This window comes from Panthera tigris, chromosome A3, assembly GCF_018350195.1.
Source record: "Panthera tigris isolate Pti1 chromosome A3, P.tigris_Pti1_mat1.1, whole genome shotgun sequence".
NCBI lineage: Eukaryota > Metazoa > Chordata > Mammalia > Carnivora > Felidae > Panthera > Panthera tigris.
Window position 1 is genome coordinate 22,167,756 of NC_056662.1, and position 27,518 is coordinate 22,195,273.

Genomic DNA, 27,518 nt, shown 5'->3' on the forward strand with positions numbered 1-27,518 from the left:
CTCCACAATAGCCTCGTGGAAAACTGGTGTTTCTGACTCACACGCTTTTAGACCATTCTCGAGGATTCTTTAGCTACAGGCTGGCAAAATCAGGAAACACAACCACCCTCCCAAGGTTTTCCATCTCCTTCCATGTTTGGCTGCCTTGACACAGGAGAACAGGTGCTCCCCGGGCTAGCTGCTTACCGTGGCCTATGACTGCAGCAGATGTAAATCGAATAGGGGGAAATCTTGATAATTGGATGCTGCGCTAAGGAGAGAAAAACACTTATCTGTAATAAGTGGACTACCTGAAAGTGAGATAAAGTTGCACACGGACAAAAAAAATTATATCAACTTTTTAAAACGCACATTTAACTCAGAGAGTAAATGAACCTTTGTTGTTTCACTGTTATGATTACTCCAATTATTAGAGAGGCAGTATTATATTCTCTATTCCCCTCGGAATAATATCATAACTTCGTGTTCTGTCCGTAAAGGGAAAGTTCCATACAGGTCTTCATCTGCAAGGGGAAAACCTCTTTCCCCTATTAGGGTTTGTCAGTATGATGCTAAAAATGGCCCTTTGGTTGACTTGTGGGTAATTGATTCTCTGACGCTGGCGACGCTTAGGAAAATGAAGGTATAAATGATGGAAGCGTCACGCAGTCACCGAACAAACGCTGAGCCTCCGGTCCAGGCAGCTGGAGCAGCGCCTCATAGCAGAGGGGACACCTGCCATATCGGAGGTGAGAGGGGGTGGTCCTGGGGGCTGGGCTGGATGGGGGCAAGACGGTTGACCTTCTCACCAACTCAGAGACACCAAGTCAAAGAGGCCCACCATCATCCTCGTCGCCTGTGGACTGAGTACACTCAGGTACCTGGTTAGGGGCTGTGGAACATGCTTTTGATGGTTGGCTCCATGTTGAGGTTGTTTTGGATACATGGCACCTCAACCATGGAGAAGGGGCAAGCAGACGGATGTGTTCCAGGGGTTTGTCAGGGGGCGGATGAAATCTCAGCACTCCTTCTCCGGTGTGCAGGCAGGTGTCTGGGGCAAGACACAAGCTGGCTAGATTCTCCCATCAACAATGGGGGTCTGCCATGGATCGGAAAGGAGCCAAGTGGCTGTGCAAATCAATACATCCCATCTATCGCTCTGAACCCATTCAACATAATTGCCTGGAAATTGATAACATTTTGCTTTCTTGCTCAATTGCTGCCGTGCTCCTTACTCGAAGTTTCAGACACAATTATCTGCCCCTGGAGCACTCCGTTACCCCCACGCTTGTTTCTTGATCCATGTTTTGATGGTCTCGTAGTATTTGTGTCTTTCACCATAAGCCGCCTCAAACTCTTTCAGGAAGGAGGTGGGGTGTCTCTCTTTTGAGTGACAATTCAAGATGCTTCCTCATTAAAAACTTAGATCTCTTTCAATTTGGAATGCTATTGCTGAAACAGTTTATAAACTAAATCAGGACGTCAGTGCCTCAGCGTTCTCAAATTACAAAGCAGAATGTTTGAGAAAGGTAAACGAGAAGCGCCTGGGTGGCTAAGCATCTGACTCTTGGTTTTGGCTCAGGTCATGATCTCACGGTCCATGGAGTTTGAGCCCCAAATCTATCTCTGCGCTGTCAGTACAGGACCTGCTTGAGATTCTCTCTCTCCCTTTCTCTCTCTGCCCCTTCCCTGCTCGCACTTTCTCTTTCTCTCTCAAAGTAAATAAATAAACTTAAAATAAAAAAGAAAGGTAAAAGGTTTTCTTCCTAGTTGTCCAAAAGTGGCCTTGCTAGGTTGGGCACATGAGACCTGACCTCTGTCATTAGCAAAAGGTGCATCTGGAGAATTCTCATAGCATTCTTGGCATAGAGGCTGGCAAGAGGTGCCAACTAATGTAGGTCAAGTGTCCATTTATCCTGAATCCAGATGACCTCAATTAGATCTAACCGCAGAATTCACTTGTCAACACTGCAGAAAGCTAACTGATACTCATGAGGATAGATGATAAACCTTAAAATACCTTTGGAGCTATCAAGGAGTTGTTGAGGATGCTGTTGAATTTGTACTACACTTAATTCAGTGGAATTCTGTCTCTGTAGATTGCTCGCGTGGAGTACGTCTGTCAATAGCTACTTTATCCGTGGTGATACAACATCTAATTCTCATCGGACCGTAAGCAAGAGAATTCTTGTTGTTGCCCAGCTTTGTCCAGTGGAATTTTGCAACCCCAAGGATTAGAGGTTGCAACCCCAAGCCTAGAGGTTGTAATGGTGTCTTGACTCACCCCTGGGGCACACAGTTTGTAGTAAATGTGCCTCTTGGTTGACCAGACTATACAGTTGCTCAACCTCGTTCCAAATAAGCTAAGGGTTACAGAATTTACTGTGACTTGCCCTCCAAAGTCTGCCCTCGTATCAGGTTATTTTCAACTCCCTGAAACCACTGGCTGCACATAGGAAGACGCCAACCAGGCAGGTGTTCCTGTGTGTGTCCCTTTTTTTTTTTTAATTCCCCTGGAGATCCAGTGACAAAGAGCAAAAGCTTTCTGTTTTTCAGAACGGCTTCCCGTGTGCAGGTGATGAATCCTGCAGCACCTCCCATGAACGGGGAGCTGAATAGGGAGCTGTGAATAGGGTATTGAATCTGGGAGGCAGCCTCAATGGAGCGGGAGGGGCCTGCTGGCCTGGGAACTTTGAGGCCCATTCTGAAGTGTCCAGTCAGAAACCAACGTGATGGAGGACCATGGAGAAAAGGTCCTTCTCCTCTCTGGGCTCGTTTCCTCAGCTGTAAGATGAAGACCCTGATACCTGCTCCAGAGGGCGAGTGTGAGGGTTGGCTGTGCAGGCCAGGGGAGCACAGGGGCCGCAAAACACACGAGAAGGGGCCGGAGGTGGGGAAGCCAAGGGAGAGCTTAGCCCAAGAGCAGGGGGTTGGGCTTTGCTCTGGAGAGCAACCAAGGGCCTCTGAGCAGGGGAATGAAGTGACTAGGGGCCTGGACGTGCCCAGGTCTTTCAAATATCCTCAGCGGGCACCTGGGTGGCTCAGTCAGTTGAACGTCTGACTCTTGGTTTCATCTCAGGTCATGATGTCACGGTTGGGGGGTTCGAACCCCGTGTCGGGCTCTGCACTGCTGGTGTGGAGTCTGCTAAGGATTCTGTCTCCCTCTCTCTCTGCCCCTCCCCTGCTCGCTCTCTATCTCTCTCTCCCAAAATAAATAAATAAACATTTAAAAGAATTTTTTTAAAGATCAGCAGCAAAGAAGGCAAGGAAGTCCAGCCAAGAGACAGAAAAAAGAGGGCTCGTTACAAGGGGCCCTCCTTACCTCCAAAGAACTCCCTGCTTAGGAAACTCCATTGCTAGAGAGGCAGCCTGGAATCGGGCCGGGAGATGGGGGGCCAGATGTGATATGGTGTGACAAAGAGGCCAGATGTGATATGGTGTGATGAAGAGGACTGAGATCCTTGGTCTGGAGAGCAAAGGCCTAAGTCAGATCCACCTCATGTGGATGAGGGTGCAGAAGCTGTGGGTGGCACAGAGGGTGGATGTCAAAGCCGGGGAGAGGGAGGGGCAGGCAAATGCCATGTTCTTGTCTTTCCTCCAGCCCCAGTCCTTCCCAGAAGAGTAGAAGCTTAACACGTCTTTTTGTACTTGACACAATGAGAAAAAGTTCCTAACAAGAAGAGCTGCCTGGAGATAGCACGTCCTGGCTCGGGGGTAGTGAGCTCTCTGCCACTCGCTGGCAGAGAGCATTTGAGCAGGAACTGGAGGATTGTTGGGGAGACAGTGAGGCCTGGAGGGCTCCTCCCTTCTGCTCTGGAGGTGCAGAGTCACAGGTTGCTCTGAGCCCAGCTCTGCAGATGCTCCCTGGCTTAGTCAAGACCCTGGTGTCTGGTAGAAGGGAGGGGATGCCCTAAGAGGGCGGGCGAGACCAGAAAAGGAAGGTGGGTTCTGCCAGTGCCGGCCCTGCTTGCTGGAGATCACTCTTCAACAGGACAGGAGAGAACACGGAAGACAGGGGGTGAGGTTGGGCTAGGATGGGTTCCTGCCCCTCTCTGGGCTGTCTGGGTCCCCGCATGGGCCTGTAGCCCCATGGAATGGATATTCTACTGAGGGGGGAATGAGAGGTGGGGAGACCCAATTCCTAGGTCTCCTAGCTGAGCCCCTGCTTCCATACTGGGCAGGTCTGGGTTGACCGTGGAGCCTCCTCCCCGAGCCCAGGCGGGCTCTTTCTCACGTTGCCTGTTCTTTCCCTGATTGCAGAGCACGGTGTCAGCAGGCCCCAATTAAGGGTAATTACATGATCTATTAGATGATTCTGCCACACTGGCTCCCCAGGCTCCCTGGTCTCTTCCAAGGCTAAAAGCCTTCAGCGAAATCGAAATGTCTGGAGCGAGAAGTAGAGCTTTCCCTTCCCTCTGACTTCACACAGAACCAAACAGGACGAGAGCCTGCCCCCTCGAGTGGGTCTGATCTGAGGTCGTCGCAGCAAAAGTGTTTGGGAGAATTCCTTATGTGCCAAGCAACTCTCATCTCATCTCATCCTCACAAGGGCCCTATGCAGTCAGTATAGTCATAGACCCCATTTAATGGATAGGGAAACTGAGGCCCAGAAAGGAGAAGCCACGTGTCCTGGGACACACAGCTGGTGACGGTGGAGCCCAGATAGGAACTGAGATTTGTCTGACTCAGAGCCTGAGCTGTTGGCCCTGCTCACTGTTGTCAAGTGTCACAGTGGGTGGGGTGACTTAGGAGACTAGGAGAAGGTGTACCCCTCAACCCTTGCTGAGGCCTGAATTCCACATATGATGCCTTACAGCAAGGGGCATTTTCACCAATGTCATTAATTTTCCATGCAACCCTATGGGGTCAGCAGGGTAGCTTATCATGCCCATTTTATAGATGCAGAAAATGAGGTCAAAGCTTGTGACTGGCAAAAGCAGGACTTGAATCTAGGTCTGTTTGACTTCCAGAGTCTGGGTTCTTTTTCGTACCTCACCGCCTCCAAATGACGAGGACTAAGGCTTGTATACAGCCAAGCCCAGAACTGGGCCCAGCCAATAAAAGGCATCCTTGTGGCTATGGCTGCAGTTGACCTTCTCCTTCTGTCGTTTTCCAGGAGCCACCGCAGGGGTGAAGGATGCTGCTCTGGGTGTTCTTCCTGGTGATCCTCACCCTCGACAGTGGCTCCCACTGCTCCCCGCCATCCCTGCCCCTCAGGTGAGCAGTCCTGCCGCCAGGGCCTAGATACCCAATGTCCCAGAACCATCCCTGCAGCCCAGTGGGGGATGATTTAGGGCGTGCAGAACAGAGCCCTAAGCAGGCCCCCAGCCATCTCCTCAGGCAGCCCCCACTGCCTATCTTTGGGAGGGGGGCAGATCCTGAGTTCCAGAGAAGCCTCCCAGTCCTGGGTCCTACCTTCTCCGGGGATGAGTAGGGCAAAGGGCAGAAGGACGTTACGGGGACATGGTGAGTACCCCCCACCCCACCCCGTTTCCTCACCTAGCCCTGCCACCCAGCCCTTTGACCTCTGACTCCTTCCATATAGAATGCCTCGGTATGCAGATGCCATCTTCACCAACAGCTACCGGAAGGTGCTGGGTCAGCTGTCTGCCCGCAAGCTACTGCAGGACATCATGAGCAGGCAGCAGGGGTAAGCAGGTCTAGTGGGTTTTTGCCCAGTCTTCCAAGCATGAGAGTTTGGAGGGACTTTTGGTCCCTTGCCTGGCACAGCATCTATTATTTCCGGATTTGCCATAGCAGAAAGGCCCTAACGCGAAGCCCCAGCTTACCTCTAATTATGCTATGATTGTTGAACACCAACGATGTGCTTCTCCCCATGTTAGGCTCCAACAGTAATAATACCAATGATAGTTACCAACTGATCATGATTCTGCGCTGGACACAGAGGCTGTGCCCTCAGACATTTCCATACATGCAGGACAGTGCTGGGCTCACAGGAAGCCCTTGGTAGTGTTAGCCATTACTCTTGGTTTCTTGCCTGTAACGACCCTACAAAGTAGGTACTGTTTACTCCCATCTTACGGGGCAGTTAATAGCTTCTAAAGGACGCACACCAGACAGCTAGCATCCAAAGAGCCCGACATCACAGCCTGTATATTTTTTATTTTGAAAAAGTTTGGCGCATACAGAAAAGCTGCAACAATAATACAATGGACTTCCACATCCCCTTTCCCTATCTTCAGCAATTGCTAATATTTTATCATATTTGCTTATATACACACGCAAACACATGTGCGCTTTGTCATTACTCTGTTGAACCATATGAGAGTAAACTGCGGTCATCACAACCATTTACCCGTAAGTAGCTCTGCACGGTGTCTCCAAACAGCTAACAACAGGACATTCTCTGATATAATCACAGTGTAATTATTACTCGGTGTATACATTCACCTTTCACGAGTTTTCCCAACATGTCCTTTATGGCAATTTTTAATTTTCCTGATCCAGGATCCAAGCCAGGGTCATGGATTGCATCTAATTGCCATGTCTCTTTAGTTTCTTTTAATCTGGAACTGCTCTTCAGTCTTTCGTGACGTTGACATTTTGTATTAGTAAAGTTCAATTATTATTTATAGAACGTCCCTACGTTCCTCCTACTGGATTTGCCTGATGCTTCCTCATGATTGGATTCAGGTTATGCATTCATAGCAGTGATATCGTTCCTTCTTGGTGCATTATTTCAGGAGGCACATGATGTCAGTTCATCCCCTTATTGGTGATGGTAACTTTAATCGCCTGGTTAACGTGATGTCTGCCACGTTTCTCCTCTGTCCAGTTAACATTTCTCCTTTATAATTAACGAGTAATCTGTGGGGAGGTATTTTGTAAATCTATTTCGCAGCCTATGCTCTTCACTACTATATCGAGCACCTTCCTAAGTGTTGCTGAATCTAGTTCGATTGGGTGAAAGAGTCCACACCAGATATTGGAATAGGTATAAGGACATAGGTGTTCTGCTTACTTTGCCCTGGCCTTTCCCAGGCTTCTCCACATCCTATCCAAATAGTCACCTCCACTGCTGCTCTTTTTCTAATCTAACAGAGAGAGAAACCAGGAGCAAGGAGCAAAGGTACGGCTTGGCCGTCAGGTGGACAGCGTGTGGGCAGGTCAAAAGCAGATGGCGTTGGAGAGCATCCTGGTGGCCCTGCTGCAGAAGCACAGGTAGGAACATGTGTGTGCATGCACACGCGTGTGTGTGTGTAGTTAGGGACCTTGCAGGCTTCCTTCCGCATGGGTTGCCAGGAAAAGGAAAGAATCCCCTCCTCTCCAAAGACATGGGGCCCTGCCAAGCAAACTGGGAACAAGGTTCCTTCTTACACATATGAAGAACTGGAGGAAGGGGAGAAAATGCATAATAGAGACCAGATCTTATCTACTGCTGTATCTCCAGTGAGAAGCAAGAGGCCAGGCTCAGCGTCTGTGTACAAAAATGTTACCTACTCAGTAGTTCTGGGATAGGAACCAGGCACCTGAATTTTAAAAGATGTCCAGGGGATTCTGATGCAGACGATGTGACAGGCACATCCTGGGTCCATTGGCAAGTTTCCAAAACTACAAGGCCAAGGAAAGGCCAGCCCCTCCCAACACCCTCGGGCAGACTAGCGTGGGCAGCACTCATGACCAGGAAAGTTGGGAAGGACAGTCACCCCTCCTCTCATGGCCCCGCATGTTCCCCTGGGTATCAGGGAAGATCAGGGAGTGCTCTCGGCTTAGAGAGGAGGGAAACTGAAGGAAAGAGGGGCAGCAGCTGGCCCCAAGTCAGGGACTGGAAAGCCAGACCCAAGACCTATTTTCTTCCCTTCTTCACACGGAGGTCCACTTCACAGACACAACTCCCCAGGGATGACAGGACTGTTTGTGGAGAAACTGCTGTATTTTTGAGCCTGATTTTAACTGTGAGCACAAACATGTCCCAGCAGGGCTCTGCCAGTCACCTCTGGATGAGCCTATTAAGCAAATCCATTCCGAGCAGAGCTCTCCACGTGCTCCCGCACCTTCCTCCCAACCTAATTAGACACCAAGAGCCCAGAGATCTCACCAACCACAGTCCTGTGGAGACACGAGTGGCAGGCAGATGGGCAGGCTGCAGGAGGGGCGAGAGCCAGCCTGGGAGGCACACACAGCAAGTTGCCTTCCTTGTCTCCTCCTTTGTGAAGGGAGGAGGGGCTCCAATCACCCCTAAGGATCCTAAGACTAGAATTCTAAAAATAATGCCTCCCCCGAGCAGCCCACGCTGGGATTAGGTCATCATTCACCTGCTTTAGGGCTCCCTCCAGGCCCTGGTGGGATAGGGTGTAGTGGCCCCAAGGAGGGCCAAGTGCTAAGAACACAGGCTGTGTTCCTGCAGGTTAAAAACCAGAGACAGTTGCAGAGCTCAAGGTCACAGAGCAGGCAGGAAGGGGCCTGGAGGCTGCTCCAAACATTGTTCCCCCTCCAGTTTAAGGGTTGCAAATCCTAGGATCTCCTGGTGGGCCTGAGGACACATAACAGAAGAATGAATTCTTAGACCTTAGGGTAGAATGATCTGGAAGACGGCACATCTGTGCACCCACCACACTTTATGTCCACCTAATGGCCCTGTGAGGAAACTGAGATTCAGAATTATCTGTCCTCCTCTCTCTGGAATATCGTCCCCTGACTACGATGTGCCAGGCCCTGGGCTGAGAGTTACAGCAGTGAATAGGACAACAGTGGTCTTTGCTCCCGTGAAATTCACTGACACACTGAGGCAGACAGAAATTAAGCAAGTCCCCAACAGTGGATTATTTAATCTGTGATAAGTGGTAAGAGATGTAAGGGGTGTGGTTGAACGTACGTGCCAGAAGCGATGACCTAATCTAACCCTGTCTGGGGATTAGAGGTGGCTACTTCAAGAGGAAGTAACTGGCCCAGGATCTCCGTGGGAATAGGTGAGCAGAGCTGGGGCTGAGACTGATGTTCGCTGTGCTGGAACCCGTGAGATCCTTCCCTTCCTCCCATAGTCCCTCTTCTGGAACCCAGACAGCTAGGCCTGACATTGGAGCACCTGTCACCCTAGTTCCAGGTGTCTTGCCCAAACTCACCCTTGCTTCGGTCTCCCTAGTTGAGCTTTATCTTTCTTTCCGAAACAGGAATCGCCAAGGATGAGGATTCCACCTGTGTCTTATGCCACCTGCAGCCAAAACACAACTGCATCCAGTTAATCCTATTTAATTTCTGACCTACCTTTTTCCTTCAGATACAATAAAATTCCCCCATACTGTTCTGCATCTCAATTTCCTTTTATCTTCTGCCTAATTTTTTACGTGTTTTACACATTCCATTTCCCAAAGAGGTATTACAAGGTATACTACAAAAATAGCTAACATTTACCAAGTACGCGGAGTGGTAGCCGGGAAGCTTCATGCATGGAATCTCATATGCTCCTCACACAGCCTAATGGGAGGTCTCGGTATCCTTATCTCACAGACAAAACACTGAGGCACAGAAAGGGTAACTGAACTGCCAAGGTCACTGCTGACAAGTGAGAGTACAGGGATTCAAACCCGGGCAGGCTGGTTCAGAACCAGGCTCTTAATCATACCCATCCACTCTGGGCCAAAGTCATCCTTCATCCACTGGTGGCTTGTTCATCCACGAGCAATATCATTTATTCATTCAACAAATATTTATACAGTACCCACGATGTGCCAGGCACTGTTCTAGGCCCTGGGAATACAACTGTGAGCAAACAGGCAAAGATCTTATATTCTAATGAGGGGGAAGAATAATAAAAACAAGTAAATCTAGAAATGTTAGATGGCAGCAGTTGCAAAGGAGAAACATTTAAAGGGTTGAAGAGTGTGGGAGGGCATTTTTGTATCTAGAGTCCATACTTGTGCTGCACTGTGGCCAGGGAGGGCCTCAGTGACAGGGTGACATTTGAGTAAAGGCCTGAAGGAGGAGAGGGGGGTTGGCTGTGTGAGTATCTGGGTAAAGAACATTCCAAGCAGAGTGAAAACCCAACACAAAGGCCCCGAGGCAAGAGCATGGAAGGAGAGGAATCAGAGCTGGTAGTTATAGACCTGGCTGTCTAATATGGTAGCCATTAGCCACATGTGGATACTGAACACTTGAAACGTGTCTAGTACAAGCCGGGATGTGCAGTAAGTGTAAAATAGACATTGATTTCAAAGACAGTATGAAAAAAGAATACAAAATACCACAATGTTTTTTTATATTGGTTATATAATATTTTAGATATACTGGTTTCAATAAGATATTAAAATTAATTTCACCTGTTTCTCTTTTACTTTTTTTAAAAATATCTTTCTTTAAAAAAAAAGAAACTGGGGAGCCAGGGTGGCTCAGTTGGTTGAGTGGACGTACAACTTCGGCTCAAGTCATGATCTCATGGTTCATGGGTTCGAGCCCTGCATCGGGCTCTGGAGCCCGCTTCAGATTCTGTGTCTCCCTCTCTTTGCCCCTCCCCTGCTGGTGCTCTGTTTCTTTCTCTCAAAAATAAATGAACATTTAAAAAAATGTTTTAAAGAAACTTATTCTTTAAAAGATTTTATTTATTTATTTACTTACTTACTTAAGTAACATCTACACACACTGTGGGTCTTGAACTCACAACCCTGAGATCAGGAGTCCCATGCTCCACCAAATGAGCAAGGTGCCCCCCCCTTTTTTTTTTTTTACATTTTTATGGTGGTTACTAGAAAATTTAAAAAGCACCCATGTGGCTTGCATTACATCATTACTCTATGAAATAGTGCTGGTAGAGCTAATCCTTTTGAGTTAAAAAAAAATTTTTTTTTAATGTTTATTCATTTTTAAGAGACAGAGAGAGAGAGAGAGAGAGAGACAGTGTGAATGGGGGAGGGGCAGAGAGCCAGGGAGACACAGAATCCAAAGCAGGCTCCGAGTTGTCAGCACAGAGCCCAATGTGGGGCTCAAACCCATGGACCTTGAGATCATTACCTGAGCCAATGTCAGACACTGAACTGACTGAGCCACCCAGCACACTTTGAGGTTTTGCTATAAAGGGAAGCAAAGAACTGAAGCCACTGACCACAGGTATCTAGGCCAGGACTACTGAGCTTTTTCTATTGATGAACCATTTCTCACCTGGGCCAAATACCCCCGCGTATCATCTACCCTACACATGCCTCTTAGAATCCATCAACTTCCCGGGGGGATAAATTGTTCTATATTTTGCTTTGAGCAATGGTTACAGCAGTGTAGTTAGATATAAACATTCATTGAGCTGTACACTTAAGATTTGTGTATTTTGCTGTAATTAAAAAAAAAAAAAAAAACAACTATGAAAAGTCCGGATGATGGGAAGTCTGTTTTGATTAAAAGTATATGAAGAATCACAGCATTTTGGAGTTGATGGGGACTCAGAGACAAGCAATCCCTACTCCCATTCTGCAGCCAGGGACACACAGCACTGACCTGGGGCCTGGCGGGCAGGTCTCCTGTCTCCCTGCACCAGAACTGTAAAGCCAGCTTGATTCTTCACAGGGTTTAGACCACCTGCTCTCCCTGGGAGTCCCCAGTTTACCCTCCAAGAAAGAATGTCAGGCGTGGGAAAGGCTCTGCAGGGGACCACTGTGGCGGCTCTGCCGAGGAGACCATACCAACAATGGGGGACAAAAGCCCCCTCCAGAGGAGAAGGCTGGCCATTGAGGGCTGGCAGTCCACTTCAACCAAGAGAGGCGGGCAGGCCGAGAACCTGCCAAGGAAGGAGAACAAAGGAGGAAGCTGCTGAATGGTGGGCTCGCCATGGCCAGCCCCGAGGCCCCCTCCTTCCCCCAGACCCACCTGCTCATCTCTTTCCTCCACCCCGACAGAAACAAACACTGAGGACTCTCCCAACTTCCAATTAGTTTTTCAAATGAAATAATGACCACTGGGACCCACTGCTACTTGTGGTTTTCAAGGCGAATACAATTATAAAGGAAAAAACCATGATGGCCACAATTCCGGTGCTTTATCACCATTAACTACAACACTAATGGTGTCTTAAAAGACTACCCCTCCCCGCAGAGGGGCTGGGAGCTTCCCATTCCCGTGGGGGTCCTACTTAAGACCCAGTGTTATTTTTTTCCCCCTAAGGAAATGCTCTAATCAATGGGGGACTTGTCGCTTTTAATAATAATCCCTTATGTTTGTATTAACTTAAAGTTCACAGAGAGGTTTCCCATCCATTACTGCATTTGCTGCCTCCCACAGCCCTCTGGAGAAAGGCAGGGAGGGGTGGCCTCACAGAGGTCAGGCGCCCCAGCCAGGTCCCACCCGCGCAGAGGGAGCAAAGCCGGGAACCGATTCCTCATTCCAGGGCAGCGCTCTTATGTGGTTTCACGATTCCAGGTCCCTCAGGAAATGCGAGCTGGGGAATCGAGTGAATTAAACAATCAGACAAATAAACACATGGGCCTGGTACAAACTGCTTTCTGTGATCCTACTAATGACACACAGGAAATAACAGTGATACCAATATCTGTGCTGACCAGAGCAAATACGGAGTCAATGCTAAGCGCCAGGCACTGTGGTATGTGTTTTGGCTGTGACCTCATTTAATCCTTCTAAAGCTCTCGGAGGTATTATCCCCATTTTTACTGATGGGAAACTAAGACCCTGAGGGGTAAAGAAGGGCACAGAGCTAATCAAGCAGGTCAGCTGGGCTCTAAATCACCATGTTTAATACTTCTTAGAGAAAGCCAGGCTCAGCACTACTACATTGTCAAAGAAAAACCAGAGCCACATAGTAAAAATAGTAAGATTTCATTCAGGACTACTGCACTAGGGCGAAAGAGACCTCGGTATAGAACTGGGCTCAGTTCAGAATACGGCATCGGCAAGGGGGGATTTATAGCCAAGGAGTAGGGTGGGGATAGGTGGATGGCTTCTGACTAAATGGACCTTAACAAGATCCCTGCTATAGACAGGCCAGGGTACTCAGACATCACCTGGGGGTTGGTAGAGAAGAAGGACCTGATCAGATATGGAGGTGGGGGGTAGGTTCTGGTTAAACTGACTTAGCAGAATTCTTATTAAACAAATTTTACAAGAAAGTGCAGAGATGGGTCCAGGAGAAGTTTCAGGAGCCTAAGAGACTCTTAAACACAGAGAACAAACTGAGGATTGCTGGTGGGGTGTTGGGTGGGAGGTTGGACTAAATGGGCGATGGGCGTTAAGGAGGGCACTTGCTGGGATGAGCACTAGGGGTTATATGTTAAGCGATGAATCACTAAATTCTATTCCTGAAATCATTATTACACATTATTACACTCTGTTCTGTCCCAGCATAAAATTCAAGTTGCCTAAAATTTGCCATTGGTCCTAAAATAAAATCTGTGACCTTTACCACAGCCTTTAAAAGCTGTACTTGTTCTGGCTTCCAAGGATACTCTCCTCCTTGCTAACTACACCCTAGTTATACTGGCCTGCCTTCAGGTCGAACATGCCATGCCAAGCTCTTGCCTCAGCGTCTTTGCATATGTTGACCCTATGCCCAGAGTGCTCTCTCCCAGCTCTGCACAGGCTCCCTCTTGTCCTTCTGGTGTCAGCTTAGCCTTCCCAACCCCGCTAGGTAAAAAGTGCTTCCTTGAAAGCCCTTCAGATTTGCAGTCTGTTTCCCCTGTCCCCTCCAATTTTAAGTGGATCAAGGGCAGGGAACTGTCCGTCTTGCTCTCGGCTACAGCTCGACACAGCACAGAGCGTGGCACATAGTAAGTCTGCTGTGCTTTACTCCCCAGCTCCTTTCTGGGTCCACAGGCCAACCCTCAACCAGCCTGGAAGCTGTTTTCTGACTTCCTTTCCTGCAGCCCCTATACTTCTGTTCTCAGGCTTTACCCTTTCTCTACACCTCGGTCCATCAGGTATCATTGGTCTGTCTTCCAGAACTGTACCCATCTGGTTCTAGGTGTAAGTCCCAGCTGGGTGGGCTCCCCCTGCTGTCATCCCTCCCCCACCACGGAGCTGGTGTGGTGCCAGCCTAAGTAGCGTCACTAGGAGCCACTCTAGAGCCCAATATTACCCTTTGCCCACAGAGTGGGATAAGAAACAAACACTTAAAAGCAAAGAAGGCTTCCAAAGTCATAGTCGACAGGAACCAGACAGGTGAAATTGGCAGGTGGAACAGCAGAGGCGCCGTGCTGTGGTGAGAGGCACAGACACCTGTGGGGACGGAGCTCTGGCAAGCCGGAAAGAGCAGGCCCCACCGGCAGGGAGTTGCTGCTGCTGGGCTCCAGCTGATTGTTGCCATGTAGCAATCAGGCCCAGTGTCACAGGCTCAGATTTTCTTTTTTAAGAGAATCGAAAACCCAGGGAGCCTGGGTGGCTCAGTCAGTTGAGGATCTGGCTCTTGATTTCGGCTCAGGTCATGATCCCAGGGTCATGGGATTGAGCCCTCGTGTGGGGTTCTGTCCTGAGCATGGAGCCTGCTTTGAATTCCCTGCTCCCCCCCACACCCCCCCCCCGTCCCTCTCCCTCACTTACATGCTCTCCCTCCCTAAAAACAAAAATAAAAAAATGAAAAAAAAAAAAAAAAGAGAATCCAGCACCCAAAACCTGTATTTTTATTACTTTCTCAGTTTGTTAAGTTAGCAGCTTATTCAGTTTTTGAGAAAACATATGGCTCAAATAAAACCTATCAATGGGCCACCTCTGGTTGCAGCCTCTGGGAAAGGTGAGGCCTTCTTCCCACCTTGGAAGCAACCCTGTAATTGCCCACATCACCCTCTCTCACCTGTAGAATCCCATTCAGAAGTAGTCCAAAGTTCCAGAATCTCTTTTCCCCAACCAAAAATCCCAATTTCCTCACTGTAGTGAAATCCAGCTTGCACTGGAATGAAGTCTGATTCAAATCATTTCTGCCTCCCAAATTCAATAAATACCATGAGGATTACCTGCTTTTCAAAAGTAATCTAAATGTATTTATGATGTTTCAATTAACAGAATCAGAGGTGATGAGCGAAAGTATGTAACTAGGAGCTAATTAGGGAAGGTGCCAAGAGCTGAGCCAAGCACTTTAGATGCAGGAAACTCCCTGAGTCATATGACGTAAGTACAGTCATTATCTCTCTTCTACAGAAGCAAAGGAAGCTTAGAAAACTTAAGCCACCGGCCCAACGCCCCTCACCCTAACAAGTGGCGACAGCAGGTTTGCATAACACTGAAGTCTATACACTTAACCATATTATTCAATATTTCTTCTCTATGTGATAGTATATAACCTCCAGGTAATGGTGGTCCTGGACACAACTTCAAAAGGGACATCCTTGAGATATGTGTGTCCCTCTAAGAGCCTAAGAATACTCATGTGGCCCGCCTCCTTTTAAGACAATTCCTCCCCTTCCCCCACTGCATGCCAAGCCCATACTTTGAAGGCAAAAGCAGAGGGGCCTTCAGGTATCAACAGGGCTCCTTTGCAGACAGATGGTGCCCACTACTGGAGAAGAAAAAATGCCCACTTTTCCAGGCAATTCTCAGTCCTGTTAGGAAAGAGGCAAAAAGGACTAAAGTAAAAAGGCCTGGAGAAACACCCTGGCCACCTTGTCAACAATACTTCCCAACTAAGTCCTCATGTTATGTACCCCGGGGATCCCACCAGCCCAAAAGTACTAGAACAAACTCTCAATCGGGCCGTTGTTCCTGTTATTCTCTTTATTCCAAAACAGATTAATTACAAATTTCAACTTTTCAAATGCAACATCTGGCTAAGTTAGGAATATTCACAGCCTCTTGATAAGGCGCCATGCCAAAGAAACAGGATATTTGGGCTCACAGGTGTGCACTCTGTGTCGGGGAAATAGAAAAACAACAAGCAAACGTATAACCACAATTCTGACTTTTTTTTGTTTAAATAAAGTTTCTTCATTCCTCTACAAACTGTGAATTGTTCTTGACTCCTTTTCTTGATATTCATCTCAGCTTGCAAAATTTCCTTCCTTCTTCTGGCACTAATGTGCTGTTCTGAAAGAAAATGGAGACAAACACCAAATTACGGAAGGTTTCAGTTCGCTGTTACAGTTCCTAACTGGTGACAACAGAGAGACCAAGGTTCTCTGCCGTTTTAAGATCCTATTTATATAGGAATAATCATTAATCTATTAATTGTATTTACTTATCCCCCACCTCATTTCACAAGAGATTGTGAGACCACTAGTTCCAGCAAAAGCTGATGATAGCGTAAATACGAACAACAGCGCAAACCTGACGACTAGGAAAGAAAGTGGCATGTGGAGCTCTGACATGAGGTAATTCCAGGCACACCTCTCACAGTGCAAGGCCAGAAAGACAGTGTACATTTCAACTAGGGGAAGAAAAAAGAAAGCCTAAACAATGTCCATCTTCAATTTCCCACGCTCCGGGTCCGCCAACCAGCACGGGCCCTCACGTAGCTTGGACGATGACATTCCGGCCACTCAGGACAGAAACCCGCACCATACTCCTGCCATGCGGGTCTCCAGTCATGTTCTTGCCAATGGTCAGCCTCAGTGTCTAAACCTAAGAACGATTCTCAAAAATGGAACTCAGCTCACAGAAGAACTCTAAGAGGAGACAAAAACCTCTCTATCTCTTATTCCTTCTTTCCCCATGGCTGCCCTACCCTCGACTCTACGAACTGAGGGGAAACATGAGAACGGAAATGACAATCTAGACAGCTGCTGTGCAAGTAGGAGGGTGAAGCAGCAAACAGGTGTTTCGGGCAGCTCCAGCAGGCAGAGGCACCGCGCCGACACGCACGCCGTCCTTAGCGGGCAGTTCTACCCAGTGGTGAGGGCTGACGCGGTGGCGATGCAGTCTTGCAGAATGGTAGGCTCCTAACCGATTAATCCACAGTTCCAGGGGACACACACACAGGCACAGAACTAATCCTGAAGGCTGAAGTGAGTGCCCCTAATCCCCTGCCAACATGCAGAGGTTCCCAGGTGCACTAAAACGTGTGTGCTCCGGAACGACCATGAGGAGAGGAGAGTGTGAGTATGAAACAGGAGGAGCTGAAAGGGCAGCGGCCCACCAGCCTCCGTCTTGGCTAAGGAGGTACAGCCTCTATTGTGCCTCATCAAATCGATGTCTGTCCTCAGATCAAAAGCACTTAGCTACCACAGACTTTCCTTTAAAATACTAGGCCCCGACCTCTGAAGTCCCAAACGTCCTCTCTCTCAAGCAGTGTGATTTGGGGGCAGCAGCAGCATGAGGGTAGACTATCTAAATAGCAAGAAAAAAAAATCAATCCAGAGTTATTTTGAAGAATCAAAGAGCTCAATATTTAGCAGAAAGGACTAGTTCTGAAAGTAAAATCTCAGAACAACTCTAATGCAGGACAAAATCAACTGGGTATGTCAGGGAATGGGGGAGGAGACAAGGGACTGACTACACAGGGGAACTTTCTGGAGTGTAGAAATAGTCTATACCTTGACTGAGGTGGTATTTACACGACTGTGTAATTTGTCAATCTTCAGATTGTACTCAAAAAGGGCAACTTTTACTGGATATAAATTGTACCTCAATTAAACCCAAAAAAACAAAACCAGGACAAACGCAGTCTTTGTGTTGAGGATTAGATGTGCCAGCTTATGCTCACACATCAGTGAAAAGGCTCTACATTCCATGCTTTTGTTGATCTCCCTGATCTGTAGAGGATTAAAAATTAGATGGCTCTGCTGCCTTGGCAGGGAAGCCATTTCCAAGCCAAGGGATCAGGGAACATGACTTGAAAATTCAAATACTTTCCTTCTCTATATGTTGGCCTAGTACAGGTGTCAGCAAATGATGCCCCATGGGCCAAATCCAGCCCACCACCTGTTTTTGTAAATAAAGTTTTATTGGAACACAGCCATGCTCATTTGTTTAGTCTACGGCTGCTTTCACATTACAGTGACAGAGTTGAGTAGCTGTGACGGAGGCCATATGGTCTGCAAAGCCTAAAATACTATCTTTCTAGAGAACTTTTCCTGATCCTAGTCTAGAGGAACTGATCAATGAAGCGCATACTCTCTCCCCTTCCCTCCCTTCACCTTGCTTTCACCTCCATCCTCATCCTAGGATTAACACCTAGGAAAATGGGTGATATTTCACTTGACATTTTAGTCACACAGGGATCAGCCCTGAACTACACCCTGAGTTCTAGAAACCGGGGTTCTGATGCTGGCTTTGAGCTATGGCCATTAGTCCTTCGTAACAGAGAATCTCACCAAACCACACTGTTTGGCCCAACCAAAGATCAGTGTTACAAAAAGGCCTAGAAACAGTGACAAGGTGTGCCAGGATTTGCCATGGGACCATCATTTAATGAACTGAGATGTTCTGAACGGGGTCCCCTTTCAAGAAGTCCAAGGTTGCATCTGTCTTATCCTCAACTCTGCTTTCCTCATCGAGAAAGGGGCTGCTGTCTATCAAGTACCCCATGGGCATAAGGGAGGATGGAGTCTAATGCAGCCAAAGCCAGGTCAAATTACCCTATCAGTTGGGCTCACTCAGGGAGTTTTGGTTTTTTGCCCTGGTCCAGTAAGTTCAAAAATGGCCCCAGAATTCAGCTTTGGCTTGGGGAAGGTGGGGAGGAACGAGTGGGCTGAACATCAGATAAAAAACTGACATGCATGAGGTGGGCAAGATGGGAAAGGGGCCCTGCTTCTGGGATGAGTCCACCCTTCATCTTTACCGTAGTGTCCTATATTTTGCCAATCTACTGCTCTGCTCTGCAGCGATCCTGCCAAAGGAAAGAGGGTTTGAGAATCAAGAAAGGACAGTGGGAAGAGAAATAAGCTTGAGAAAAGAAATGGCAAACACCCAACCAGAGCTTCCATTAGGGTCCGTGATTCCCCCCAGTGGCAGAGTTTGTTCTAGGACTCACAGCAGAACTTGCTGTATGAGGGTGCGTGCATGTCCGTGTGCACACATGCTGGAGAGGGAATGAGGACCATGGTCTCTCTCCCCAGAAAATGTACACAGATTAGGAACCCCTGCTAAACAGGATCTAAATCAAATGGTTTCCAGTCCACTACTCCCCTGATTTGTACATCTTGTGTGGGCAACTTCTAGAAAAGAGAGAACTCAACAGAGCACAGCCTTTTGGCTCCCTGGGGCCTGGACTGGCTGCTGCAAGGGAACAGGGCTCTGCTTAGAAAAAACAGCTGAGTCCCTGGCTCTTTCTCAGATGCGATGCATAGCTGCCAAGTTAAGGCTCCTGGAAGGGCAGAGAAATGAACCAGTTGCCACTGCCGGTGCTAAGGGAAGCTCTGGTGGAACGTGGATCACTACAGGGAAGTGAGGGAGCACCTCGGGGCCAGGTCTCCACGAGGCGAGGCACTCAGCGCACAATGGAGACTCAGGCAGGGATGAGACAGGTGGCTCTCCCGCCTACTAATGGTCTCTGAGCAAGCCTCTCTGATCTGCCCAACTTAATTGGCAGCCATGTTGGAGGGCACACTATTGAGTTACATTCTTACAGCAAAAGTCCTGGAGAGGAGAAAGCAGGGCACATCTGAAAATGTTAACTTCCAAAGGTGAAAGCAATTCTGACCTTTTCTTACCGACCTTTCCGTGGCTCAAATCACCCAAGTTCTAATAAAGTCAAATCAATGAGAAACACCTATGTGACATTTAAATTTGCTTCTAATCCAGGTTCGAAAATCAAGCTGCCGGCAAGCTGCTGCCGTGCTGAGATCTGACCGTTTGTGTGAACCTAAGGTTGTCTGGTTCTCAGGGACGTGGTACAGGCTACCGAGCAGGGCTCCCTGTTAGGGGCTTCTTAAAACCTGTGGCAGTTGGGGGTGGGGGTGGGATGGGATGGGAAGAGCGTGGACCTCACACTTAGGAGGAAACGCTCCGAAAGTCTGCCAGGGGTTATAGAGGATTAGCTCTGGGGCATGGGAGGAGGACAGAATAGGATTCCCTGTGGCGAGTAGAGAACATTTTTATACAGCCAGCACATTAACAACGATCTTCTGCCGCACATGTTCTAATCCATTTTAATCTTCATAAAGCAATTATTTTCTTCTCTTGTTCTAATGTGTCAGGGCATAAATCACTGTGGTTTTAATACATTTAAAACTGATCACCAAGGCCCCTTTCGGACTTAAAAGGCTGGATTAAGGTGTCACACTTGCCCCTAAGGATACGAATCGTTCTGCCACATACCCTTGTTCAAAGAGCTGGGTGAGCAGAGCTGACAAAAATATTTCTAATCCCACTCTGAGTCCCCGGCCCATCCCCAGCCTTACCTCTTGATTGCCTGCTGGGCCAGCATCCGATTGCCAGCCAGGAACGTCACACTGCCCAAGATGGCCAGGTACTTCAGGGTCTGGAACATGTTGAGCTGAGTCCAGTAGACATACATGAGCCCCAGCATGGCTACAGGAACAGATGTCATGACAGCCAATTAAACTGCTGGACTCTGAAGAGGTCTCTATTTCCAGACCAGCTCATTTTATTCCTTTTATCTGGTGCCAGAAAATTAACTCAATATACTTACCTTGGCTACCAAGAAATTCAGAGGTAAAAATCAGATGTCAGCTACCTTAACTATCCGGTTCCATGTTCCAACTCACATCTATTTCCTTTAATGGAGGTTTTTTATTTTTGTTGGTTTTTTTTTAAAGCATTACTATGATACTATATTTGGCATTCATTTTATTTTTTAAATTCTGAATGAAAGCATGCAGGGTTAAATAAATGAATAATTTCCTTTCTATTAAAAAAAGATTATTAAGGGGATTTTGCCAGTGTGAGTAGGAAGGAAGCAGGAAAGCACTGAGGAAGAAGGTTTAATGAAAAGGGCCCAGGCCTGGGCACTGGGAGCCCTGGGTTCTGGTCCAGGCTCTTCCTTGCCTAGCCACTTCCATTTCTCTGAGCCTACATTCTCTCACTTGTTGAACAGGGAGGATCGTAACTCCTGCCCTGGGCACCCACATCACAGCTGTGATGAAAATCAAATGAGGGAATGTGCACAAAAAACACTCTGGCGAGAAAAGTCATGGCTCTAAACAAATTTACATTCAGGTTCTAGTCTCAGCTTCACTCAGGAGGGCTATCATCAAACCCAGTAACTAGGCTGGTGAGAAAGGTCATCCTGTCAATTTTGCCCAGAAAGATGACGGATGAACTACGGCAGGGGTTCTTAACTGTTTCTGAGGTCACGGACCACTGTGAGAATCTGATCAAAGTTACAAACTCCCTCTTTCCTCCCTCTTTTCCTGAGAAAAACACAGACACACATTTGCCTAGAATTTTAACTGATTCATCTGTGGACCGCTACAGAATCACACACTATGGATGCACAGAGGGTGACTCCCTAAAGCGTCAACGAAATCAGAGAATACTGAAATCTCAGTGAAATGCAAGGCGCCACAGATCCAACAGGGTCAAACGTCTCAAACGCTTAGCTGGTTTGTGAATTTACCATCTTGTTATGTTTAGGTCCTAAGTTCTCAAGAGAATAACACGGGACAGTGTGGCCAACTATGGAAGAAACTGTTTTCTATTACTGTCCAGACCCAGCCGCCAACAAACGTGAAGATCGATATGGTGGGGAAAGATAACCTTTGGAAACTGCATTAATGCTCTTCATCCAGGAAGATGGCTCAGTGTAAAGCTACGGCAAGTGACTAATCTCTGGAAATGAACAGGGCTATTAAGTATGGGTAAATGGCCAGCCAACAGCAGCCTAGCACAATGAAACCCAATATAATGACAGCTGTTCTACGCTGATGGACCAAACAGGTTTATCATCATATTAACTGTCCTAAAAGGCCAGGAGGAAGAGGGAAATGTTATGCTATTAAGTCATTATAGCTAATAGGTTGTGGGTCTACTTAACAGGGCTTTTGCATGGGCAGGCAAAATGTCAGAGGAGGCTAAATGGAATTAGCAGCCTAGAGTGCTTACCAGCATGTCCCAGGTGAAAGATGATCGTGCTTGGAGCAAAAGTGAAGTTGGAGACATTGGCACCAATCCGGATCCACTGAACGATGGGGAGAGATAAATTAAAAAGACATTAGAACTTGAAAGGGAAGGCAACACATGCTACGTCAATGCTAATCCAATGAACAGCCCCAAGGGCTTAAAAGTTCATGTATACTTGAAGGACAGGAAATTTTTCCAAGTGACAGCCATCCTATTAGAAGTCCTCAGGAAAAAAATTGTTCCCTTTTCTCTTTAGGAAGGCATTCCTACACCTGCTCTCAAATGTGCTCGAGTAACTCAAACCTGAACATCCTTTTTAATGACTGCAAACTCTTCTATTTTAAAGCAGGTGAAACCACAAAGCTGAAAGGTCACAGACCGCATTTATGATGAAGTAACTGGCACTCAGGCTAATTCCTCTAAGTACTGGTAAGATAAGACCCTTGGCAGCTGGTAGGGTGCACGCTCCTGCTGTGGGTTCCATGCCTTTTGAAATTCTGATCACTCATGAGAACAGGTGCCCATACCCTCAGTCTGGTTTCTGAAAGATTGTGCCATGCCTTCCAGATTTAGACTGACCAATAATTCCTTTACTAAAATCAATGAATAAATTAGAAACACAGGCAGCTAACTTTCCAGAAGTAAGATCTAATGAGTTTTCCATACAGTTATCAAAATTCTCTGAACTTCGAGGATATGCTTCTTATATTTATAATTTGTAAAGAGAGACCAAAAGAAAATTATTAAAAAAAAATTCAAACAGTACACTGAAGTATAAAAATTTCCTTCCTTTATACTCCCTAAAAGGTCCTCTCCTTAGAGGTGACCAACACTAACAGATAATGCCTTTTCAAGGTTTTTACAAAGAGGACCATACTAAACATACTCTTCTACCCCTGGCCTTCTTCACCCAGTACGACATCTTGGCAGTCTTGTCAATACCAGCATATAACTCTATACATTCTTTTAATAAAGTGCATATTATTCCACCATATGGATGTACCATAATTTATTTAACACTTGCTTTTATGAGGATTTTGGGTTGTTTATGGTTTTAGGTTCACTGAAATGCACAGCCTCTGTTCTCTGTTGTTATCTTTTTAAAAAAAATTTTTATTTATTTATTTATTTATTTATTTATTTACTTGTTTATTGAGAGAGAGAGAGAAACAGCAGGGGGGAGAGAGAGAATCCCAAGCGGGCTCCGAGCTATCAGCGCAGAGCCCGACACACAATGCACAGTTCGATATCATGAACTGTGTTATCATGACTTGAGCTGAAATCAAGAGTCAGACGCTAAACCGACTGAGCCACCCAGGTGTCCCTCTGTACTCTCTTTTTATATAGCTATCAGCATTGGGCCTTGCCTTCTTCACACTTGACCTCATCTGAACACTCCTGCAGAGTATCCCAGTCCATACACTTTAATCATTTTTCAGTGGCTATGAGGTACTTTCTCATGCCTCTCGTTTATGGATCAGTTGGCTGTTCCCCACAGTGGGGAATTTCAGTTATTCTAAAATTTTTTGACCATCGGTTCAGGTCACAGCTGCTGGACCCCTTCAGAGCTGTGCGGAGGCCAGAGCACAAAGCCTCCTTTAGAACAGCTACATCTGCTGAGTCTGGCGCCAGACACACGCTGCCCATGCTAATTACAGCTACTCACCAGAGCAAAGAGCAGGAGCAAGGGCGAGAGGATCAGGGCTGTGAACGTATTGGACACCACGGTGGGGGGCCTCTTCTCAGGCTCTCGGAACAGGTGCTGCCAAAAGAGGACACACCAAGAGTATTTAAGAATGTGCCCTTCCCCGCAGGGGCTGCCATGTATACCAGGATCCAAAATGCCAATGACAGTCAAGAAGAAGAAATGCTTCCCAGAGGCTAAACCCTCCTGGAAGTGAGAGGACACTGGGCTTCTGCCTCTTCTCAATGCTGGCTTCTAATCCCAGAGGCCTCTTTCCAAAGACACCAGTCCCAGCTCACTACTTGGGCAACCCTCTTTTTCTCGCAAAGACTCACTGCCGTTTAGAGGTTAGAAAACGCAACCCATTCAATGGCATTTTGCTTAGTGTCAGAGAGGGTACCCAGGTATATGGATGGTTTGGATGACACATCCAAGGCAGGACTCTGGCTTTCATAATGCTTCTGGGTTCCTAGGGTGGCACTATCATATATTACTGCCCCACTTAAGTTAGCTAACTGGTGGTAACCTCACTCACTGTAAAAGAGCTTCACTACTGATGGTTCCAACCATAACTCACCCCTTCTGCATCCAGCCCATGGCTCTAAGGAAGCCCTAAATGAACCTTCTCTCTTCCTTGTTCTGCCTGATTTCCAGAATTGGAACCAGAAAGCTGGGCAAGCACTGCTCTGGTATTTCTTTGTTTTGCTTTGTTCTGAGAACCTCTGTATGAAGATCTTTGGGAGGCTCATCTAGACAGTGTCACCCAGCAGGGGCAGTGATAGACCAGGGGGTCCAGAAGACTTCTATTTGGGCCCAAGTAGAGGGGCAAGTTGCTTTACCAACTTTTTGCCTCAGTTTCTAACTGGAAAATCGGGGATGGGAGGGCAATGACCATCCTATTAGGTTTGCAAGGTGGCTGTAAAGACCAAATGCAATAGGGCATCTGACTGTGCTTTGTAAGCTCTAACATGTGCAAATTTAACTTTTTTTTTCGGTCTTTCTTCCAATGCACAGACTCATGTCTGTCTTTCCTTGCCAATGTCCAGCCAACCCAGCTCCAGGATGAGGCAACCCCACCTGGGAGTCCTGTTTCCAAATTTTCCCCTCAGTTCCTCTTTGCTGCCACTACCATTAAGGGATCTCTAACACCGTCTATGGCAGATCAGTCAGCACCCTTCATCCTCACAGTCGTACCTTCTATTTAACTGCATTTTACAATCTTAAACAATGCTGTATCAACATTAAGAGGATTTCAAAGAAGAATCCTACTACTTACACCCTTTGGACCCTTGTCCTTTTTTTAAATAGTGAAACAAGAGTAAGCAGTCTGCTTGGAACATCTCGACATTCATTCAGATGTGGTGTGAATAGTTTCCACATTACCACAGTATGATCATTTCTTAGGACTGCAAAATAGTCCACTGAGTGCGTCCACCTCAGTCTCCTTAACCAATGGCTCAAACTGCTTAACAATTACTATACTTATTTTGTTTATGTTTATTTTGTAAAATGTTTTAGAGACTTCTCAAAGCCTTTCTTCCTTGATCAGTTACTTATTTTGATTCTCACAACAGTCCTGTGCTGCTGAGCTGGGCTGGGCAGAGACTGCTAACTGTGTACATGGAAGATGAATCCCTGGAGAGAGGACTGCCTGGGGGAGGAAAGCCCTATGCTCCCACCCAGTTGAGTTTTCCACCTATAGGCCCCAATAGCCCTGATTTCTGCAGGAGCAGAGAGGAAGAATGCCAAACCCATCGGTCCTGTAGCTGTCAACTGAAGGCTGAACCTCCTGAATGTTTAGGAAAAACAGACTCTGATTTTGTGTCCAACTATCTGCTTTCAGGGAGCTGGTCACTGGGCTCTTTGAGCCTGTTTTTTCAAGTTCTAGGTTGGCACTGATATTTGTCCCGTTTAATTTGCAGTGTGAAGCCAAAACTATAAAATATTGTCTAAACAGGTTAAAGGAGATCCCAGAGCCACAGTTCAGGCATTCACTGCCCTCTCTCGTTGTGCCCATTTTACGTTTCTCCTCCATGTTTAATGGGAGAGCCCTTAGGCTCCTTATACCTGAATTTCCTGTTTGGGGGTGAAAAGGTTCTTGGACAGGACAGTCGATGGAGCATCTTCTTCAGGGAACTTGATGACCACATCAGCCTAAAAAAATAAGGGCAGCTTTTAAAGGCACAGGGTAGAGAAGGGGTTGAAACAGGGTAGCGTGCCCTAACTCACATGCAGGCCCATAACTGAAAACAGCTCCTAGCAGTCTAATCACTTCTGATCTATTAGCTGACAACTGAGGCAGTAAAAATGTCAAGAACAAAATAATAAGTATTTGTTGAAACTGCTTTTTAGAGCTAGAATTTCAATTTTCTACTGGTCTGGTGAGCCCCACAGAGCTGCTTAATACAAAAATCCCAGCTGGTATTCAGGCTGTTACAGTTGCAATCAGAAACTGCTGGTGTCCCTGGGAAGTGTGATTTAGTCACAGAAAAAAGAAATGAAAATGTGCTCTCGTACAAAAAACAGCCCGAAGTCCAGGAGAAGAAAAAAGGCTCTGAATACAACGCAAAGAAATGCAGCTGCCCCTTTGTCTTGCAGAGGGAGCGACCACCATTCAAGGCCTGGGGTTTGGCCTCTGCTACCTTTCCAACCTCACCACCCACTGCTCTTGACCAGATGCAGGGGCTCCAGCAAAATGGACCCACTCAGGCCTCACCGAAAACATCTTCTGCGGGTCATTCCCCAGCCCCCAGATACTATTCTGATAAACCCCTGCAATTCTTCCACCCCTCACTCGAATGCTGTCTTTCAAGAAGTATTTCGCTCATCACATCCATCAGATGTGAGATATGGAGGTGAAAAGCACTATGTAAACTATAACACAGTATGCAAATATTGGTTAATAGTTCATTAGCATCTTGCATATTCTAGAATTCATCTGAATTATTTTCAAAATTCAAATCTTACCCTTTCCCCCCCCACCCTGTGAGGCTGTACCACATCTCAAAGACCAGGCTTTTATCTCTTACAGCTATGTATCCCCCATAGTGCTTTGCTATAAAATGAAAACTTCCTTCGAGTGGAACTTTTATAGAAATTTGCTAGGACCCACGAGGGCAAATTCATGCTTCATTCATTCACTCAGTCACTATTTATCCAGCACCTACGATGTGCCAGGCCATGTGCATACCCCTAGGACTACTAACGGAAGACAGCACACGGCCCCTCACCTCACCATGCCTATTTATTGCCCTGCACAGGCAAGGCCAGGGTAAAGAGGCCATGTTCCTGAAAAAGAGCAGTCTCTGTCTGACTGTGGCACAGCCACTCTTGCCTAGGTCAAGGTGCATTAGGGCATACCACATTCCAAAGGATTGGGTTCTTCAAAGTGGCATCTCCGATGATCAAATAGAGAGTGTAGGTGCCGGATGCAGAGTCAAATTCGATCTTTCTCTCAGAAGTATCCAGTTCAAACTTGTACACGTTCTTGCTGTCTGGCTCAGCAACAAACACTACTTCCTGGCCAGTCTTCTGGTTATGGAGTCGGACAAATGTCTGGGTAGAACAATAATAATACAACCTTTCATCTGATAATTTCAAAGTTCCCTCCATACCCAACACCAAATCAACAAGGCAGCAGACTATTGGCTCTTTTGTCACAGTGGAAGCTCTGGGATGTGCCAGGCCTGCCTAAGAGCGAGGAAGGAGTGGCCATCCCACTCTGGTTCCCAGCTCAGAGATTAGAGATCACTTTTTGTTAGTCTAAGATATTTAACTTAGGGGTCCAGCCAATTCTTAACTACATGGAGGCTGAATGCCCAGTTTGTGGAAGATTTAAGCCCTTTGCTGCTGCTGCAGTTTCTTCTTCCTGCCAGCCTTTTGGCCACTTTGCTGCCCAATTAACTTCTTCACCAGAGGGTGAAAAGAAGGGAAATGAGGTGGAACTGTAAGAGGC

At 47.0% G+C, this 27,518-nt stretch overlaps 2 protein-coding genes across 3 annotated transcripts in view; one reads left to right on the plus strand and one right to left on the minus strand.

The window, feature by feature from the left end:
• The first annotated feature begins 625 nt into the window (after positions 1 to 625).
• On the plus strand, positions 626 to 9,191 carry GHRH (growth hormone releasing hormone). Its single transcript, XM_015535518.2, has 5 exons — positions 626 to 728; positions 5,096 to 5,196; positions 5,525 to 5,629; positions 7,042 to 7,161; positions 9,111 to 9,191. Exons 2-5 carry the CDS (start codon positions 5,117 to 5,119, stop codon positions 9,124 to 9,126), a joined length of 321 nt encoding a protein of 106 aa, XP_015391004.2. The 5' UTR covers positions 626 to 728; positions 5,096 to 5,116; the 3' UTR covers positions 9,127 to 9,191.
• Positions 9,192 to 15,621: 6,430 nt separating this feature from the next.
• The window catches only part of RPN2 (ribophorin II), a 59,918-nt gene continuing 48,021 nt past the window's right edge, over positions 15,622 to 27,518 (minus strand). The window contains exons 12-18 of one of the 2 annotated variants that reach the window (XM_042980448.1): positions 26,924 to 27,118; positions 25,631 to 25,717; positions 23,546 to 23,641; positions 21,862 to 21,937; positions 20,199 to 20,328; positions 18,638 to 18,685; positions 15,622 to 15,945 (exon numbers count right to left, since the gene is read on the minus strand). In XM_042980448.1, the coding sequence (XP_042836382.1) occupies positions 15,933 to 15,945; positions 18,638 to 18,685; positions 20,199 to 20,328; positions 21,862 to 21,937; positions 23,546 to 23,641; positions 25,631 to 25,717; positions 26,924 to 27,118 (645 nt within the window). In that variant the 3' untranslated portion in view covers positions 15,622 to 15,932. The remainder of the gene's footprint in view (positions 15,946 to 18,637; positions 18,686 to 20,198; positions 20,329 to 21,861; positions 21,938 to 23,545; positions 23,642 to 25,630; positions 25,718 to 26,923; positions 27,119 to 27,518) is intronic. The other variant, XM_042980449.1, reaches the window with a different exon arrangement.

What these genes read in the sequence shown, in the direction of transcription:
- GHRH (XM_015535518.2), top strand. Translation starts at nt 5,117, where the DNA reads ATGCTGCTCTGGGTGTTCTTCCTGGTGATCCTCACCCTCGACAGTGGC. An exon ending in CCGCCATCCCTGCCCCTCAG is followed by an intron (nt 5,197 to 5,524) that starts GTGAGCAGTCCT and finishes CCTTCCATATAG; the next exon opens with AATGCCTCGGTATGCAGATG. An exon ending in ATCATGAGCAGGCAGCAGGG is followed by an intron (nt 5,630 to 7,041) that starts GTAAGCAGGTCT and finishes CTAATCTAACAG; the next exon opens with AGAGAGAAACCAGGAGCAAG.